This window comes from Pezoporus flaviventris, unplaced genomic scaffold, assembly GCF_033815535.1.
Source record: "Pezoporus flaviventris isolate CSIRO_AGI_PZ_B2104156 unplaced genomic scaffold, CSIRO_AGI_Pfla_v1 ptg000006l, whole genome shotgun sequence".
Classification (NCBI taxonomy): domain Eukaryota; kingdom Metazoa; phylum Chordata; class Aves; order Psittaciformes; family Psittacidae; genus Pezoporus; species Pezoporus flaviventris.
In genome coordinates, this window is record NW_026892554.1 from 11686002 (window position 1) to 11703541 (window position 17540).

Genomic DNA, 17540 nt, shown 5'->3' on the forward strand with positions numbered 1-17540 from the left:
TGATTTCCCCCTGGTGAAGCCATGTTGACTGCCCCTCATAACCTTCTTATCCTTGATATGCCTTAAGATGGCACCGAGGATAAGGTGTTCCATTACTTTCCCAGGGATGGAGGTGAGAGGCCGGTTTCACGTTAAGAGGTTTTCATGTGGCAGGTAATGCCATTTAGGGGATTGGGGTGGGACCTACTGAGTCGCCGGGCAGCACTACCTCAGCCTAATTCGGGCGGGGGCCGCGCTGTGGGGCTGCCATTGCGGCGGCAGGCCCGGCAGCCCACCGGCGTCTCCACGGCAACCCGTAAAGCCGCCTAGCGCGTCCCCTCCCTCCGTCGCAAGTCTCGTTCTCGCGAGACTTAGCCCGGCCCGGCGCGGCGAGGCCGAGGCGTTGCGGGCCCTTTTCAAACCCAGTGGTAGCGGGGTTTTGGCCCGGTTAGGAAATGGCGGAGAACGACAAGGTGGAGGCTGCGCCCGCTGCGCCGCAGCGCGGAGCCGAGGAGGCCGCTAGCGCCGTCCGTCCGCTGCAGCAGCAGCCACCGCAGCAGCAGCAGCAACAGCCGCCACCGCAACAACAGCCGCCGCGGGATGAGGAGGCGGCGGCAGCCGCAGCAGCAGCAGCCACAGCGGCAGTTACCGAGAGCGGCGGAGGCAGCGCTAATGGCGTCAAAATGTGTGTGCTGGGCCGGGCCGGGCGGCGCGCGTAGCGCGGCCGGGGAAGCGCGAGGGTGCAGCGGGCCCGCCTAGGCCGCGGCGGGGGCTGGGCGGCCGGTCCCCTCCTCCCCATTCCCCTGTGGGCTCCTCCTCCGCCGGAGATGGCGGTGCGCCTTGCTGCGCGGCCCGAGCGTGGAGCGCCGGTCCGCGGCGGGCGGTTGAGGCGGTGGGGTGGCGGGGCAGGCGCCTCCCGGCCCGGTGAGCTGGGCTCGAGGGAGGTGAAGTTTCGCCTCGGGCAGGGGCTAAGCGCCAGCCGCTGCGCTGTGGTGAGCCCTTGGGCTACTGTAGTGCGCTCTGGTCAGGACGGTTCTCACGGGATGCGTTCCTAGAAGTGCTCTGCCTGGTTTCTGGTTTTGTTTACGTTTCCACTTCCTACCGTAGCGGTGCGTTTTGTAAAGCCTTCGAACTAGTCATTCGTTTATGTGAGAACAGTAAGACAGGCCTATAGCGGTTTACTTTTCAAAAACAAGCAAACAAAAAGCCCCGCATATATGCACAAACTTTTCTTGTCCATTGTAATGTCATATATGGAATATGCAAACTGCCTTACATAGCAGGTCTAAAAGGACTTTTACTGGAGTGTAGGTGAGCTGGAAGTACCAGCTGTCTAGAGCAGTGCTGTGAATAGCTTTATATATTTGTTTGTTCTTGATGTCTGGCCTTGAGGGTTCTCACTCTTCATGTGAACCAGCTTTTGGCCTTATGTCATTGTAATTTCAGTCTCTTCCAATCTCATTCAGATCTTGGAGGGAAGACTAGATACCTCCAGAGGTCCCTTCCAACCCAAATAATTCTGTAATGCATGTATGGTAGACTTGCTGTTGCAGTGCATCGAAGCTGTTGAGAGCTGTGAAGTTTTGACATGTTCTAAGCAGGCCAGTCTGATACTGTTGGCTTTGAAAAATGCACATGGGATCAAGTTCAACATAAAGCTAGAGGAATAAAGGCATGCTTCATGCCTTTACTTGTCTCCCTGTGAAATGCAAATAGTTTACAAGTTATAAATTTTACATTACCATAAAACTGCGGTTATTATTTTTTTTTTTTTTTTTCCCTAAGCCAGGCCCTCAGCTTCCACACTACACAAATTACAGTAAATTTTCACAGGAAGTTTGTGAGCCTTTTGCACCTTTGGAGCTTTTAACGTTTTATTGACTTTTGGAGTCGTTACTGTTCCCTCCTCCTGTCAGTAATTTTCTTCTTTTCCCTCCAAACCAAATTGCAAGCAAATGAAAAATCCCAGTCATTCTGTGCGATAGAAATCACAATTGTAGTTTGAAAGTAATACAGAGTTACAGATCCTGTTCTTTCACGGCAGTTTCCAGTCTTCCCCAAAACCTGTGTACAAACGATTAAGCTCTCAGTGCGTAGGTGAAATGTACTACATTTAAAAAGTATTTCAGTAACTAGGTTTGCTTAGCACTCAGATTACATTGAAGAGGAATCCTGGTCTTGGGTGCTTCCCGACTCTCATTGTATTGAGAAGTGGAATTGCTCAGCATAAGAAAGCTGAACTGATCTGTGTGCTTTGGAATCACATGTGGACTTCTTGCATTTCTCTCTCTGCTGATCTCATTATTTGTATGGTCACTAGTGAGCAGAGAGGAGAAGTTTGCTTAATAAAAATACCAGCTTTTAGGGCTTTTGTGTTGAATTATCTCATGCTTATTATTTTTTAGGCTTTTAGTTTTGTGTATGGAAACCTTGTCTTTTTTTCTGAAACTTCATGGATGTTCAGAGATGTTATTTTTCAAAAGGTAAAGATTGTTCTTTCTAATCTATGAGGATAGGCTTTGTTATGTCTTAAAAAAAAAATACTAATGTAGACCTCTCTTTTCAACCTTAGAAATTTTCTAGTGATTTCACAGGCACATATTAATGAAATGTATCAAATTATTGGCTCATACAAAAGGTAAAAAGTAGAAATCACTCTTGTTATTCCCCCAGGAATATGTCATTTCATTGTTTTTGAGACTCTTTTCTGTGGTCTGCAGGTCACTAACATGACATTGCTTTGAATGTACTTGATTGAAATTATGTTTAATACTTAAGGAAGAGGGTAAGAGCTGCATCCACAAAAGGACCTCTGGCTCCAGCTTGTTCACTGGCCTGTGTTGGTTTTGGCAGGTGATTTCTGCAAGACGGATTTTTTTTTTTTCAAATAATCCTCTGTTTTCAGGAGACTGACTGTGGTCCTCAGGCTAAGTGAAGTGTTTTCTTACTTCCCAGAGTTTATGCCAGGCTTGTATCCTCTATGCTTTACTGGTTTGTACAGCCAGATCTTACAGATCCTGTGGATTCTGTATGTGGAGACCTGGCTCTTCCTGTGCGCTATATTGAGCACCCAGAGGCTGTTCATAATCCTTTAAGCAGGAAAAGGGCTTAAAAGGCTAAAGAGAATCCATTGCTCTAATCCTAAAATTTAAGGAGGAACTCAGATTTTGCTAGAGTCTGATTGGGCAGGAGTTTTGCTTTTGCAAATATGACTGGATTGGAAGGGACTGATCTGACTGGAAAACCTGATACTTTGCTCTTTCCTTCTCTCCCGCTGGTTCCCTCCAGTTCTGTGTATTGTTCCCTTCATTAAAGCCACACAATTATATAGCCACAACTGACAGGATGCTGTTGTGAAGGAGGAATGATGCTAGGGGAAGCTAGAGGGTGCTTGAACCAGATAATGTGTTGTTGACTTTGAATGTTTTAAATTCTACAGATACTTGGCCCAGTAGAGTGCCTGTGTGTTTCTCAATTGCGAATCCTCTCTTGATCCACTTGTAAACACAAGGACTGTGAAGTTTGTATTGTTTGAATACTTCAGAATTTGGGGAAAAGTCATATGAGAAATATGGATGTATTTGAATTATTATTATTCCTCCCTGACAAGTGTGCAGGCTGGAGTAGATAATATATTTAGCTTCATGAAAGGCTACTTGCATGTGCTTTTGGGTTTAAGACTGCCACTTACAGTTTTGTTAATAAATGTGCAGAGAGCTGAAAATACTCATTGCAGTTAATCAGAATAAGTGATCTTGCCATATGTTGTGGTTGTAAAACTGAAATGCCTGTTTCAGCTAATTTTACACCAAAAACCTTCCAAAGTGTCAAAGCAAGATTAAAACCTAAGTCTTCTGAAATGTGGTGGAAAACTGTAAAGGTAGTGATGCAGTCTGAGAAGGAGGGTTTACAGTCAGTCGCTTCTGACAGTCCTTTAGGACATTTCCTTCCATAAGGTAGGCAGTTTCAAGTCTCTCTTCTGTGGTGGTGAATATTGTGCAACTGAGCCTGATGTAAAAATTACTGAAGCACCAAATCATGGGTGCTGTAGCTCATTTTGCAGCTGGGTCATTCTGTTTTGCCTGTTTGTAGTAGTTTCAGAGTACTGTCTTGTTCCGTCTTGACAGACATAATGGAAGTGGAATGTAACTGAAGCAGCAAGTTGTACTTTCTTCACTCACAATAGTGAATAAATCTATGATAACATGTTTTGTCCTAGCTAAAGCATCGTATTTTGGAATTAGATTGGTAATGTGTATTTATTTTTCCTAACTTGAAAAGCAGCATTTGCCAGTATAGGAGGTATACAGCTGTATATATAGGAGGTATAACGGTTTGATGATCCAACACAAAACTAATATTTTTTTGTTTGGATTTGTTTTAATGTAGGGGTAATGATGAGACAGCAAAAGAAGAGAAAGCACCTGCTAAAGAAAAGTATGTCGCAAAACCGAAGGCAATCCCTTCTCTTGGAAACAAGAATAGATTCCACCCCTATTCAAAGGACAAGAATGCAGGCACTGGAGAGAAGAAGGCTATTAATCGTAATAGAGTTTTTATTAGCAACATCCCATATGACATGAAATGGCAAGCTATTAAAGATCTTATGAGAGAGAAAGGTAACTTATTCATTATAATACACTTTACACAGAAAGGGGTAGAACTTCAGTGCAACGTGTATGTCCTTTGAGCCACACAGATTTGACTTGGCTTTTTTTGGTTTTGGCCTCTACTTGGTATATCTATCTCCCTTCCCCCTCTTTCATCTGAGACAATTGCATTGCAGGGTAGGATTGGTAAATGAAGTGCTTACAATCTTCTGCCATTCTAGTGTGACAGTAGAGAGTACATGCATGACCTCATGACTTCTTAAAGAGATTGTGTTTTGTCTAGTTGTAGTCTTTGTAGATTTTTTTAAAGGGTTATTGTATTTAAGCAACACATTTAGTGTGTTAACATGAATAATAAAGGGCGTCTTTCAAAAGTTGTTTTGTATTTCTTTGGTGGAATCTGGCTGTGGAATTAACTTTGTCTGCATTGTCACTACTGCCATGACTGTCTGGAGACTTGTATTATAAGCTTGTTACTATTGTTGCAGTTCTGATAGAGTAATCTCACTACCCCAAATGTGCTACTTTATTTAAGTTTGGGGTAAAATAATGCTAATACATGAATTCTGTAAAAAGTTAGTTCTGTGTTTTCCTTGAAAAATTGATTCTTCAAAAGTAATGCAAAGCACACTTGGCTTTTAGGCTGTGAAAAATGCCAAACCCCCCCATAACTGCTGGTTTATCTGTTGTAAGGTGACGCGACTATTTGATTGGTTTATTTACTGAAACTTCCTCCTTTAGAAAGTGAGTGGCTTGCTGTGAAATATTTGATGTGTAAATTTGGTTATTATTGAAGGCAAACTTATGATTGAAGACATTCAGGTAGAAAGTCACCTTAAAACAGGTGTTGTGAGTAGGATGATAAATGTAACACTTCCCAGTGAACGTTGGCGTTTCATTTGTTAGGTTAAGGGTGTATATCTGAATTTGTTCACCAACTATATCATACTGGCCAAAATATGATCTGTAGTATGAATTAGGTTAAATATAGTTGTTTGCTTTTAGCTTTTGAGAATGTGGCTGCTGCATATTCCTGAAAATTAGCTAAATTATATAGCCATTGACAGGAGGTACGTTGGTCTGGTTTTGATTGTTGGTGAATAATAGGTGTTTTTCTGTAGAGTTGTGCACAGGGGCACAGTAAAGAAAGATACTGGTGTTTAAATGCATTGTCTCTTGGTATTTTCCCTTTGTATGTCTTATGTAGTTGGTGAGGTTACATACGTGGAGCTGTTTAAGGATGCTGAAGGAAAATCAAGGGTAAGTGCCGTGGGCAACAATCTGCTAGAGGTTTAAAAGTTCCTCAGCAGTTTTATTTTTGTATCATACCTGTACCAGTTATTGGAAAGTAAGTTTCATTTTTACATCGATTTTCATTAAGATAGTCTTGAGGATTCTGTATTAGAAGTAGTCTGACACTTCCAAGCAACTCAGACTAGCTGGCTGTAAAGGACAAAATACTTTTGTTAATGTTAACAAATGGCATTTAGTTAATTCTTCTTTTTAGCCAATGTCTTTGTTTTGGTACAAATCTGTTTCATACAAAGGTTGTTCAATAACCCAGTGATTTTATTTAAATTTTGTTAGTGTAGTATTCTTGGGGCCAATGAGTATAAAATTTTAGCTAAGAATATATTGTTTGAAGTGCCTGATTTGACAGCTTTGCTTGGTTGGTACTCTAAACACTGGATTAATGTATTTGCCTTCTTAAAACTAACTGGATGGAAATGGTTAGTAGCCAATAGAGTGCCAGCAATGAGGCACTAAGAGTGAAGATTGTTAAAGCTCCTTTGTCTTCTTAAAAATAGTAAAAAGTTGGGCCAATAGTAGATCTGAACCTGCAGTGAGGCCATGAGAAATGCAGGTTTGTGTCTTAACTTAGGTTGTATCAATTTTGTTGTAAATTACTTCCTTTAAAGCTTGTTAAAAAACTAAAACGTGCTGTCAGCTTTGCTTTACTTAAAGCAATCCTTGACTCTTTACTTTATTGGAAGGATACTGGTGCAGTCAATAAGGTTTTCTTAGAAAGTAATTTCTCAATTATGCTAGTAATACGGAAGAGGTATTCAGACTCCTTGTTCATCGTACTGGTACACTTGATGATGTAGGTAGACTTGAACTTTGCAGTCAGTGGGCAGCTTTTAATGACACAGTGAGTGTCTTGATTGGCATTTGGTTATGGCTTTCTTTCTGCCCTCCTTTCCCACCCCCCACCCCAAGCCTTCCTCTCCCCAGTTGTCCTTACGTGGATCTGTGTGGCATTTTTCCAATTCTGGTTTGGCTCAAAGAGAATAAAATATAGTGTATTTTCTTGGACTTGAAAGGTATGTATATTGAGAAAGTAAGATAAATTCAGATTGGCTACCAGTAAAGAGCATGTATTACGGATTTTGAAACTGAAAATAACTTGAATAGTTATTTAACAGTGAGCTGGGATCTTTAACTGGAATCTTATATGATCTATCATATGTGCTGACTGTCTTTTTCTTTTTTTTTTTTTCTCCTCTCTTTATGATGACAAATCATCATGGATGTAGGGTTGTGGGTAAGTTTCTTTTTATATGTGTGTAGAAACACACTGCTATCCAACCATGCTGTTAATTTTATCAATTTAAACTTTATTTTAATACTTTGTACTTTGTTCTCTTGAAGTGTGGTTGAATTCAAAGATGAAGAATTTGTTAAGAAAGCGTTAGACACTATGAACAAATACGATCTTAGTGGAAGACCCCTGAATATTAAAGAGGTATGGTTATTGCTTCTGGCATTAATTTGAAATAGTGAAGATACTGTAACTACTGAGATGATGATATAGCATTTTGAGCATCTTAGCTTTGTAATTTCCAGGTTAATTTTTTAATGACCTTTTCTTAATGGGCTGAAGCACCTGTTGGCTTGCAGAAGTTCTTGATACTATGCCACATGAACTGCCAACAGGTCTGTCCTAAAATCAAAATAATATAACATTTTTCTTTGAAACAACTTTTTCTTTAACTTCACATTCTTACCTTAGTGTCATCAGGTCTTTTTCAACTTACATGATTCTATGTTTACACTGTTTACCTGCTTCAAAATACAGCACAGAACAAGCCAAGTATCAGACTACTACATATAGGCAAAAATGGGGCTGGAAGTAGAGAAATTGTGCTGACTGGAGAGTCAAATTAATATCAATTTTATCGTAGCATTGCCGTATATGATTGTGTCTGATGCAGTTCTTTTTGTCCTGTTACAACTTTAATAATAGTATTAATAAATTCTTAAAAAAGCTTAATTGAATTAATTCAGCTCTTGGAAGAAGGTGCCAGACTGACAGTCCTTTAGATTGAAATCTTTTCTACTTGTCCGTAGGCTAGGTACAGCATGTGAAGTGGCAGTGCACGCTTCCTCAACAAGTGCTTTGCCAATATGCCTCAACCCTCATCTGAAAGGACCCACCTCTAGAGGTGAGGGAGTTAGGTCTCCAAGCTAATTCTTGACCCCTCTGACACAGACAAGGATGTTAGTTGATAATTTTGATGGGTTTGTGTAGAATTTCTAATATTACCTACTTGTTGTTGTCAATCCGCTTGATGATTAACATGATTATTTTTTGCCCATGTTTCAGGATCCTGAAGGTGAACATGCTCGTAGGGCTTTACAGCGTGGAGGAGGACAGTTTCCAGGAGGACATGGACCTGATGTGGCACCTGGAATAATGAATTTACCGCCTTCTATTCTCAATAATCCAAACATTCCTCCTGAGGTTATCAGTAACCTGCAGGCAGGCAGGCTTGGGTCCACTATTTTTGTTGCTAACGTAAGTTTAAAACTGTATTTTATGACTGTAATATTTAAGCTTTGTAAAGCATCTGACATCTCTGCATAGTTCAGTTTTAATATAAAGAGAAAATTGGGAATTAGTTCACAATTAGTATATTCAACTAAAATGCTGGATATGTATTCAGATTATGTTACATGTAACTGCATTCAGAAATTACAATTGCATTTCTTAATTAAATGTACAGTTCAGTTTATCTTGCTAGTTACTTTAGACTAACTTGAGCTGTTGTATTTGTTGGAATGTAAGTTTGTTATTTGCACAAAAGAGTACTATGTCTGCAACAGGACTTGTGGGAGTACAGCTGCTCTTGATAGGAGCACATCCACTTCCCAATGTTAGTATGTTAAAGTAAAATACATACATGTAGTACAAATTGTTGCTTTTAGTTGACAGTTTTGGACTTTGTTTCTGTGTGTGTATATTAGAAAATCCTTACTATTTACATGTATCAAGCATTTAGTAAAGCTGAAGAGTTACAAGAAGGCAGAAAATCTAGCCCAAATGTAGTAGCAGAGCAGAAATGTGCACCAAAATCACTCATGTTTTTCCTGTGTGTAAGCTTGACTTTAAAGTTGGGTGGAAGAAACTGAAGGAGGTATTCAGCATTGCAGGAACTGTAAAGCGTGCAGACATCAAAGAAGATAAGGATGGCAAGAGTCGAGGGATGGGAACAGTTACCTTTGAACAAGCAATTGAAGCTGTTCAAGCAATTTGTATCCTTGGGTTTGAAAAATAATTGATCAGATATGGGTTAGACTTAGAATGGCTTCTGACAGTGTAGTTTTGCAGATGGTGCTTATTTGCCTTGTAGCTAGTATGTTGGGGCTAGAGCGTAATACTGTACAGATTACATTTTTAATAGTGACTGAATTTACTGCTGTAGTCTGAAAAGGTTTTCCTGCTAATGTTGAACAAGATTAAAATATGTGGGAATATGACGTGAAACTTTGATATACCTAACAGCTTGTATATTCTCTTCTGGCCTTTGAATTGGCCTTCTAAGGATTAGATAAGAAAGATAAGGCCCCAGAAATGGTACAGAAGTAAAATAAGTTATTACAGTGATTCTTCTGAAATAGATTGTCTTCTGTAGGTAGATTCCTTGACTTGTATTTATGCAGCTATGTTCAATGGGCAATTCCTTTTTGATAGACCCATGCATGTAAAAATGGTGAGTTCCTTACGTTTTTTCTACCTTGCCCATCTCTGCTAAAGCACTGAAGGGATCATAGCATGACATCACTGTGTTTTATCAGGATGACAAATCAGTTCCTCATGAAGACTTCCGTGCTGCAGACAGCAAAACTTCACAATTACCTCGTGAGTAATTCTGCTTTCTGCTTCTTGCACTTAATATATGTTGATACAGAGTCTTAGAACAGTTTAGTAGTACTTTTGCTTACTGTGGTCTCTTTATGATACAGAAGAAAATCTTTTGGTAATACTTTTGTTTTCAAGGTGGTCTTGGTGGTATTGGTATGGGACTTGGACCAGGTGGACAGCCTATCAGTGCAACACAATTGAGCATGGGCAGTGGAATGGGGAGCATGGGTCCAGGAGGTAAGTCTGTTCTTCATTATAAGTTTTATAAGTTTTACAGATCTTTAAGCTTAAAATTGTTGTTTCTGTGTTTGGAAGAACAACATACTCTTGACAAAACAAGTCTTGTGTAGTGTGCTGTTGATGTTAACTGTCTCTGCATTTTTTTTAAGTCCATTAGGATCTTACCTGTCTTCTAAATGGTGTTTGTGTTTTTGTTTTAAAGGTATGGGAATAGACGGTCCAGGATTTGGTGGAATGAACAGAATGGGAGGCGGTAAGTACAGTGAGATTCTTTGCATTCAGTATTTTTAAAATACTGTATAGAAAACACTTCCTTATTTTACAGGACTTGCTGGACTTCGTGGAATGGAAGGAGTGCCTAATATGGGAGGATTTGGAGTTAACCGAATGGGAGGTCGGTGAACACTGTTCTGTACACTTATTAGTTTGCTTATATTTATTTATTAAAAACCTTTCCTTTAGGGATGGGTAATGTAGATGAGCTCAGAGGAAATCCTGTCAATGGTATGAGTGGAGGCATAGGAACTGGCAAAAGTGTCTCTGACTTGTGCATTAAACCCACTTCTATTTGAGCAAGCAGCTGTGAAACAAGTGTTGTATGAACATCAGCTTAGATGGGTCTTTTGCTTTGTTGTCTATAGAAATGTTCCGTGGTGGAATGGGAGGAAACATGGACAGAGAATTTGGTCGTGGTGAAATGGCATTGAACCGTGGTTTTGGAGATTCTTTTGGAAGGATGGGTATGGTAACTTAAATTTCCTGTGGCAAATTGCAGCATAATATTGGAAGAGTTTTACTAGAAGAACTCAGTTTCATTTGGTCATCTCTCTGTTCCCTTTCTTCTAGTTATTAAGGATGTAATCTGAGTGCTTATTAGAGCCATTGCTTAGGATGGAGAATAAAGTGGGGTTTTTGGTTGTTTGTTTTTTTTTTCTCCCCTGTCTATAAAATAGAAACAAAACTATTTGAGGAGAGCATTTAGCTTCATATTGTTAACTTTGCAAGGTACTAAGTCTTTTGGATATTAAAGTAAATGCTTCTGGTAATTCTGAAGAAGCTGCCCAGGTACCACCTTTGTAAATTCCAGGAGCTTGCTTTTGTAAGTGCATGCTGGAACTGTTCTTACTGCAAATCAGGTAGCATTGGTTAGGAACTGTGAATTTTGGTGCCCTCGGTTTTCTTCCTGCCTTTGAAGCTCAAGCAGATCAGAATAGGATTTATTTGCCTCTACTTTAACTGAGCCAGCTTTCTTTAGTTAATAGATGATGCCTTGTTGACAGATTTCATTTTTCTTACTTTTGGGTTCTCCCAAATGAGATACTTTTCTGTCTTAATGTGCCTGGAGTGCTTAACAGTAGAACCTTCTTGCACTTTCTGATTATACTGTTACCTGGATGAAGGCATTATAGGAGACAGGTTTTCTTTCACCCCCTCCCCATTTTTGTCCCTTTCCCCATCATCTGGTCTAAAAGTTGTTGATACGGGTTTTGGTGTTTTTTTTTTTTTTGTGTATTTTGTTTTGGCTTTGTTTCTAGGTTGTGGTTTTTTTGGGGTGTCTTTTTTTTGTTTGTTTGGTTGGTTTTTTAGATTTTTGTCATTTGGGCTGGTCATAATAGGGCAATGCTTATGTGCTTCTCTTTGAGCACTGGTAATTGTGTAGAAGTGATAACGTAATAAACTTAGTGTTATGGCCTTGGAATTAGTGTCTTAGAAATCAAGTGTATGCTTTCACTCTGTTTGCAGCATAGGATAAACATCTTTTTCCTGAATGAAAAGCCAAAGCCACTTCAGTTATAAATATTCATGCAAGCAATAGAGTTTTGAGTTTTTTGGTAACACATACTGGTTTTAAGATGCGTGATCATGGCCACTGTGAGAAACTGATGTGGGAGTTCATTCCTTCAGTAGATCCAGCAAGCTTCAACTTCATTACCTGTCAGCAATGTTAGATTTAAACATGGTTCTGAGAAACAAGATAAGAATTGTTCAACTTATCCTTAAAAAATGGAAGGAAATCGTAGGGATTTACAGATAGAATAGGTACAGGCAAAGGATGTCTCTAAGGTCAGAACCAGCTGAAATCCTGCTTGTTAGGGTTATTTGAGCTTTCAGATTGTGGGGTTTGTTTTGGGTTGTTTTTTGAAGTGCATCTCAGACTGTTGGGGAGTCTTGGGGCTTTCTTTCCTTTTAAGAGACAATAATTCAAGCAGCTAAGGTTTTCTTCTAATGGAAGACTCAGCTGTAACCTTTTTTAGATATTAAAGCAGTGGTGTCTATCCTCAATATGGCAGTTATTGGTCTATTTTGCCATAAGTAAAGACTGACCTGTTTCTTTTAGGTATGAAAAGCAAGCAAGAAAAATGCATCTGACAGTTGCACTGTGTTCTGCAGTACCAGGAATGTAGTTCTTACATAGTTCTTTGAGCTTTTACAGTTCTGCAAGCTCCTTTGAGATTACTTTCCTGAATATTAGCAGTTTAATAAAACGAATTATTTTTACCTCACTATAGGCTCAGTCTGATACCATTCTAGAGATCCCATGGTTCTGATGAACAGGTTTTATTAAGCATTGATTCTCTTTCGTTCTCCCCTTTTCCCCACCAGATTCCATCAGTTCACCTTCATATGCAGTAAAGACGCATTGGGAGAGCATCTCCTAGCTTTTGCTTTGGTTTCTTAAAAATGGGAGAAACCGGGGCATTTTTGTACTACGAAGTTCAAATAAGATGAACCATTCAGTTTTGAGGCTCTTCTTCTCATTGTGGGAAATGGCTTATTTAGTTTTAAGATGTTTGTGCTGCTGGTGGACTGTCAGAGGAGAGAAAAGGTAGAAAGAAATCAGAGTAACTTAAATCACATAATAAAGAAGGAGGGACTAATGTTACTTACTAGATGTTTCCTATTTAATTTGTATAATAAAGGCACGTGTTAAAGTGTTGTAGAAAAGAATTGTCAGGTAACACAGAGAACAGTGTACTTCGTCAGCGTGTGCTTTGTTGTTGTCACTAACGGGTGTTTTTGTTGTATATCACTATATTATTTTTTTCTGTTTAGGTGGTGCAATGATTGGTGTTTTTGCAGGAGGAATGGGAGCACCTAGCATGGGCCCAGTAAGATCTGGAATGAGTAGGTTAACTCGTTTCAATAGAACGTAAATACATAGGCAATGTAATGATACAGTGTACATGTAATTATACCAGGGGGTTTCTTTGTAGCATAGCATCTTGCCAGTGTTGGAAGAAGTAGAATTCTGTTGTGTGCAACTGCAAGTCTAATAATTTTTAAAGCTGTTTTGTTGAGGTAAAAATTCAGATGAAAACTGCTAATAACAGTCCTTCCCTGAGTCTTAGTTTTGAAATGGTTTTAACTTCTGGTTTGGAGGGAGAAGTGATTTAGGTAAACTCTTGTTCCAGAAGAAAGACAAAATAGGCGCAGCTATTTGCATGAACATCATGAAGCTGAACGGTAGTAATCTCTCATAATTGAAATAAAAAATAAGACTTGAATTTCAGAGTATTATGCAGTTTAATTTTGTGCAAAGCTCTAAAGCTGAGTTTGTCTTACAGCAAATGTCTTAAGTTCCTCAGGCTAGAGCAGATGAGAAACTAAAATCTTGCTAGTGGCAATCCTGAGAGCCCCTCCTGAATGATGTTGATAGTTTTGCTTTACATTATTTTTTAATGATGAATACAGAAATATAGGATATTTGAATGCCATTGATCTTAGTTCTTTATATAATATACACTAATATATTTGCTTGCATGTATCATGGTAAGATCCATGTTCTTCACAGCACTTGCAATAACATCTGTTCTCTGCAAAATATGCTTTCTCTAGAAGATTGTGTCATTAAGTGTGGGTATGGCTGCATTAAATCTGAATGTGAATGTGCAAAGCAAAATAAATGAGTATATATGGCCAAATTATCTGTATTGTAATGTTGCCACAGTTATTTACTTGATCTCTTTTTTGGTACAGAGTATTGGATTTTTATTAATAAAACTGGACAGCCTTTAAGTCTTAATTCCTGTGTTCAACATTTTACTTCATTAGATGGTGTGACTAATAGCTTGATGCAGTTTGGTTTTTACTTTTCTTTTAGAACTGACACTTTGTATCTTCTAATACTTCACCTTAAAATATTAGCCATGCTACTACGTAAATCACTGTGCATGTATGAAGTTGTTTTGTGTTACAGCAATTTTATTAAAGTTATTTTTCTCCTGACACAAAACATTTTTTGATATTTTATTCTTATAACAAAGTACTTGTGCATTTATTACTAGAAACATTTTGATGTTATCCCCCTTTCCTTTCTCTGTGTAGGTGGTGGAATGGGTGGTATGAACAGTATGCCTGGAGGAATGGGAATGGATCGGATGAGTTCAGGTTTTGATCGAATGGGACCAGCTATGGGTGGAGGCTTGGACAGGAACATGGATATTGATCGAGGATTTGTGCCTGGGCCAATGGGAAGTGGCATGAGAGAGAGATTAAGCAATAAAGGCAACCAGATATTTGTAAGAAATGTAAGTATCTGAATACATAAAAATCATGAACTTCTATTGCATGCATGTTTGGTTACATGCTCTTTTGCACTTTGTAATACTTTGTTATTTGTAATACTTTGTTATTTATAATCCTTTTCTATTCCAGCTTCCTTTTGACTTGACCTGGCAGAAGCTAAAGGAGAAATTCAGTCAGTGTGGTATGTATATGAATCCTGTCACTGCTCAGCTCCATCAGCTACTTTTATATAGTGTTCGTTAGATAAGGACAGAAACACAAGGTTGATGCCTTACCCTGAGAAGAGTCTGGCTAGCCTAATCTTTCTTACTTCCCCCAGCTTTTCTGAGCTGTATAAATAGTTCTTAGGCATGACGTAACACGCGAGACCAAGGTATGGCACAGGTTATGTAGGCTCTGAGTGCACATCTGCTATAAACTTTAACCCGTTCCATTAATAAAATTACTCTTGGAGCGTTTTCCTTTTTGAGGCAGGTATTATGTATCTTCTGCCCAATACAGGGTATAAAGTGTAGCATTTATGTTGAGACAAATGGATTCAGGGCTCTGGGCCTGTCCTGGTTATGCATTACTTCCAGAAATGGTGCTGCATCAAATCAGAGTTAGCAATTTTGCCAAACTGGCAGATTGGTTTTTATGCAAATAGATGATCCTCATTAGCATATTTGCAGGCTGTAATGCTTCCCCTTTATGTTAAGAAATAAAGGCCCTTTTTATCCAAGATAAAGGATTTCTACAAATATCCAATAATTCTTTTTATTCAATTCAGAAAAATTGTCATTTCTCAGAAGTAAATGAAGAATGAAGCGTTTGTGTAGGCATACGTGATTGTTTTGTTTTGAAAATGCACTTTCAGAATGAAAAGCTTTAACTGAGTTTCAGGATGTCTTATTTTGGAGAGACAGAAAAGACAAGTCATTTAAAACATAACTACTGATCATAGAATCATAGAATAGTTAGGGTTGTAAAGGACCTTAAGATCATCTAGTTCCAACCCCCTGCCATGGGCAGGGACACCTCACACTAAACCATGCCACCCAAGGCTCTGTCCACCCTGAACACCTCCAGGGTTGGAGCATTCACAACTTCTCTGGGAAGCCCATTCCAGTACCTCGCCACCCTTACAGTCAAGAGCTTCCTCCTTATATCCAGTCTAAACTTCCCAATCTAAACTGTTTAAGTTTTAATTTGTTACCCCTTGTCCTATCACTACAGTCTGTAAAGAAGAGTCCATCCCCAGCATCCCTATAGCTCACTTCAGGTACTGGAAGGCTGCTATGAGGTCACCACGCAGCCTTCTCCGATACCTAAGACAGTCTTCATACAGCGCTTTGTAGATAATTAATAATAAATTAGAGCTTGCAATTCAACTATGAAAATTTTTTGGGTGTTTGCAGATGTGTGTTTTTGTAGCTGGAGGACACAGACAGGTTCTGTTTTTAAGTCTTAACTGCCAGGTGGGCAACTTTCACATAGTTCAGAATTATTTTTTCCATCATCTCCTTGGCAGTTTAACAGATGTAGTCACTATGTTCCATTGTTTTTAAGAATCATGAGCACAAATACAAACAACAGATTGTTTTCATGCCATGTCATTAGGAAATACACAGACCATTTCTCCATATGTTCAGTTTCTTTCTGTGAAAGTCCAGCTCTGTTATATATTTAAAAATAAAAAGCTATGTATTTTAGGGAAAAGTTTGTTATTTAGAGTGGCATTTTAGGGGCTCAGGAGTGGTGTGCTATAACATACCATAACTGAACACTCAAACTCCATTCTCTGAGGTACCAAGATACCTACATAAAATTGTTGCTTCATGAATTGTGTCCAACCTCAAGAAAACACTGCAGGAATTGCATAGTGCATGCTACTTTTCCATCACTCCTAACCTGGGAACTTTACTGGTTTAAAGACTCTAGTTTTGCTCTGCATCTTTACAAAATTGCCTGCTGGTTGTGATTGCTTGATAGGTTGTTGTGATGAACATGGTGAACTGGACTGAACTATAATGCAATTAATGCCTGTCAGTAGTCACACCTCTGGCAGTGTCTGTAAATGAAACGCAGAACTTTCCCTTAGCTTTATAGGGCACTTTGTTTCAAACTTGAGGATAAATGCAGGTATGCTTCGTCTTACAGTAGTGTGACGGAAAGATCTGAAACGGTGGATCTTAATTTGGATTCTTCACTGCTGTTTTGACCTGTGTCACCTGCCCTGAATGAGTGAATATACCATCAGTCTGAAAGTGCTAATTTCACGTGTCCCCCTAGATTATATTTTAAACTGCTTTGTATCACTTCTGATGAGTTCTTTAAGTTGTTAGTGCACCAAACACTTGAAATAACTGCTGTTTAACTTATTTATTCAGGTCATGTAATGTTTGCAGAAATAAAAATGGAGAATGGAAAATCAAAGGGCTGTGGAACAGTCAGATTTGACTCACCAGAATCTGCTGAAAAGGCCTGTAGGATAATGAACGGCATAAAAATCAGTGGCAGAGAAATTGATGTACGCTTGGATCGCAATGCATAACTTAAAACTGTGTGTTCAGGAACATTCCTATGTCTGTTTAGCTTCTCTATCCTAGTAAGTCATTTTTAGTAACATTGTATGCTTACAAAAGCTGTAAAAAGGAACTTTTAAATCCCACCAGCCTTTAACAGTATAGTGTTTAATATACTGTGATACTTGTTAAATGAATCTTATGATGTTTGGTTTTTAAAGACAATTTGCCTGATTTTTGTTCTTTTTTTAGAGGTACTGAGCACCTGTAGGCCATGGAAGCTTTGGGTGCTCAGTGCCTTTGGAAAATTAGGCCAAGTGTCTCTAGTCATTCAGTTTAAATGAATGGTTATACTGTTTTTAATAAAATAAGCCATTTTCTCTGTTAATCTCAAGATTGCATAGTGGGATTTGTTTAGTGTCTTCTTATTTTTATCCCCCCCCAGTGTGTATCAACATTGTAATGTAAAAACTAGATGCCTTTTTCTTTTATTTTTCCAGAATTTTGGTTTTACATGTGCATTGTCCTCATACT

At 39.1% G+C, this 17540-nt stretch overlaps 1 protein-coding gene across 2 annotated transcripts; it reads left to right on the forward strand.

Moving 5' to 3' along the window:
• Positions 1-298: 298 nt before the first annotated feature.
• Positions 299-17400, forward strand: MYEF2 (myelin expression factor 2). 2 transcript variants are annotated; one of them, XM_061446929.1, is made up of 17 exons: positions 307-664; positions 4369-4598; positions 5797-5849; positions 7127-7134; positions 7242-7335; positions 8197-8388; positions 8972-9125; positions 9534-9583; positions 9669-9732; positions 9871-9972; positions 10178-10228; positions 10301-10369; positions 10617-10715; positions 13030-13101; positions 14302-14504; positions 14632-14683; positions 16872-17400. In XM_061446929.1, the coding sequence occupies exons 1-17, from the start codon at positions 435-437 to the stop codon at positions 17033-17035; spliced, it is 1887 nt and encodes a 628-aa protein (XP_061302913.1). In that variant the 5' UTR covers positions 307-434; the 3' UTR covers positions 17036-17400. The 2 variants fall into 2 exon arrangements, with proteins under 2 accessions (XP_061302914.1, XP_061302913.1); XM_061446930.1 differs by lacking the exon at positions 13030-13101 and having other exon boundaries at positions 299-664.
• Positions 17401-17540: the final 140 nt, after the last annotated feature.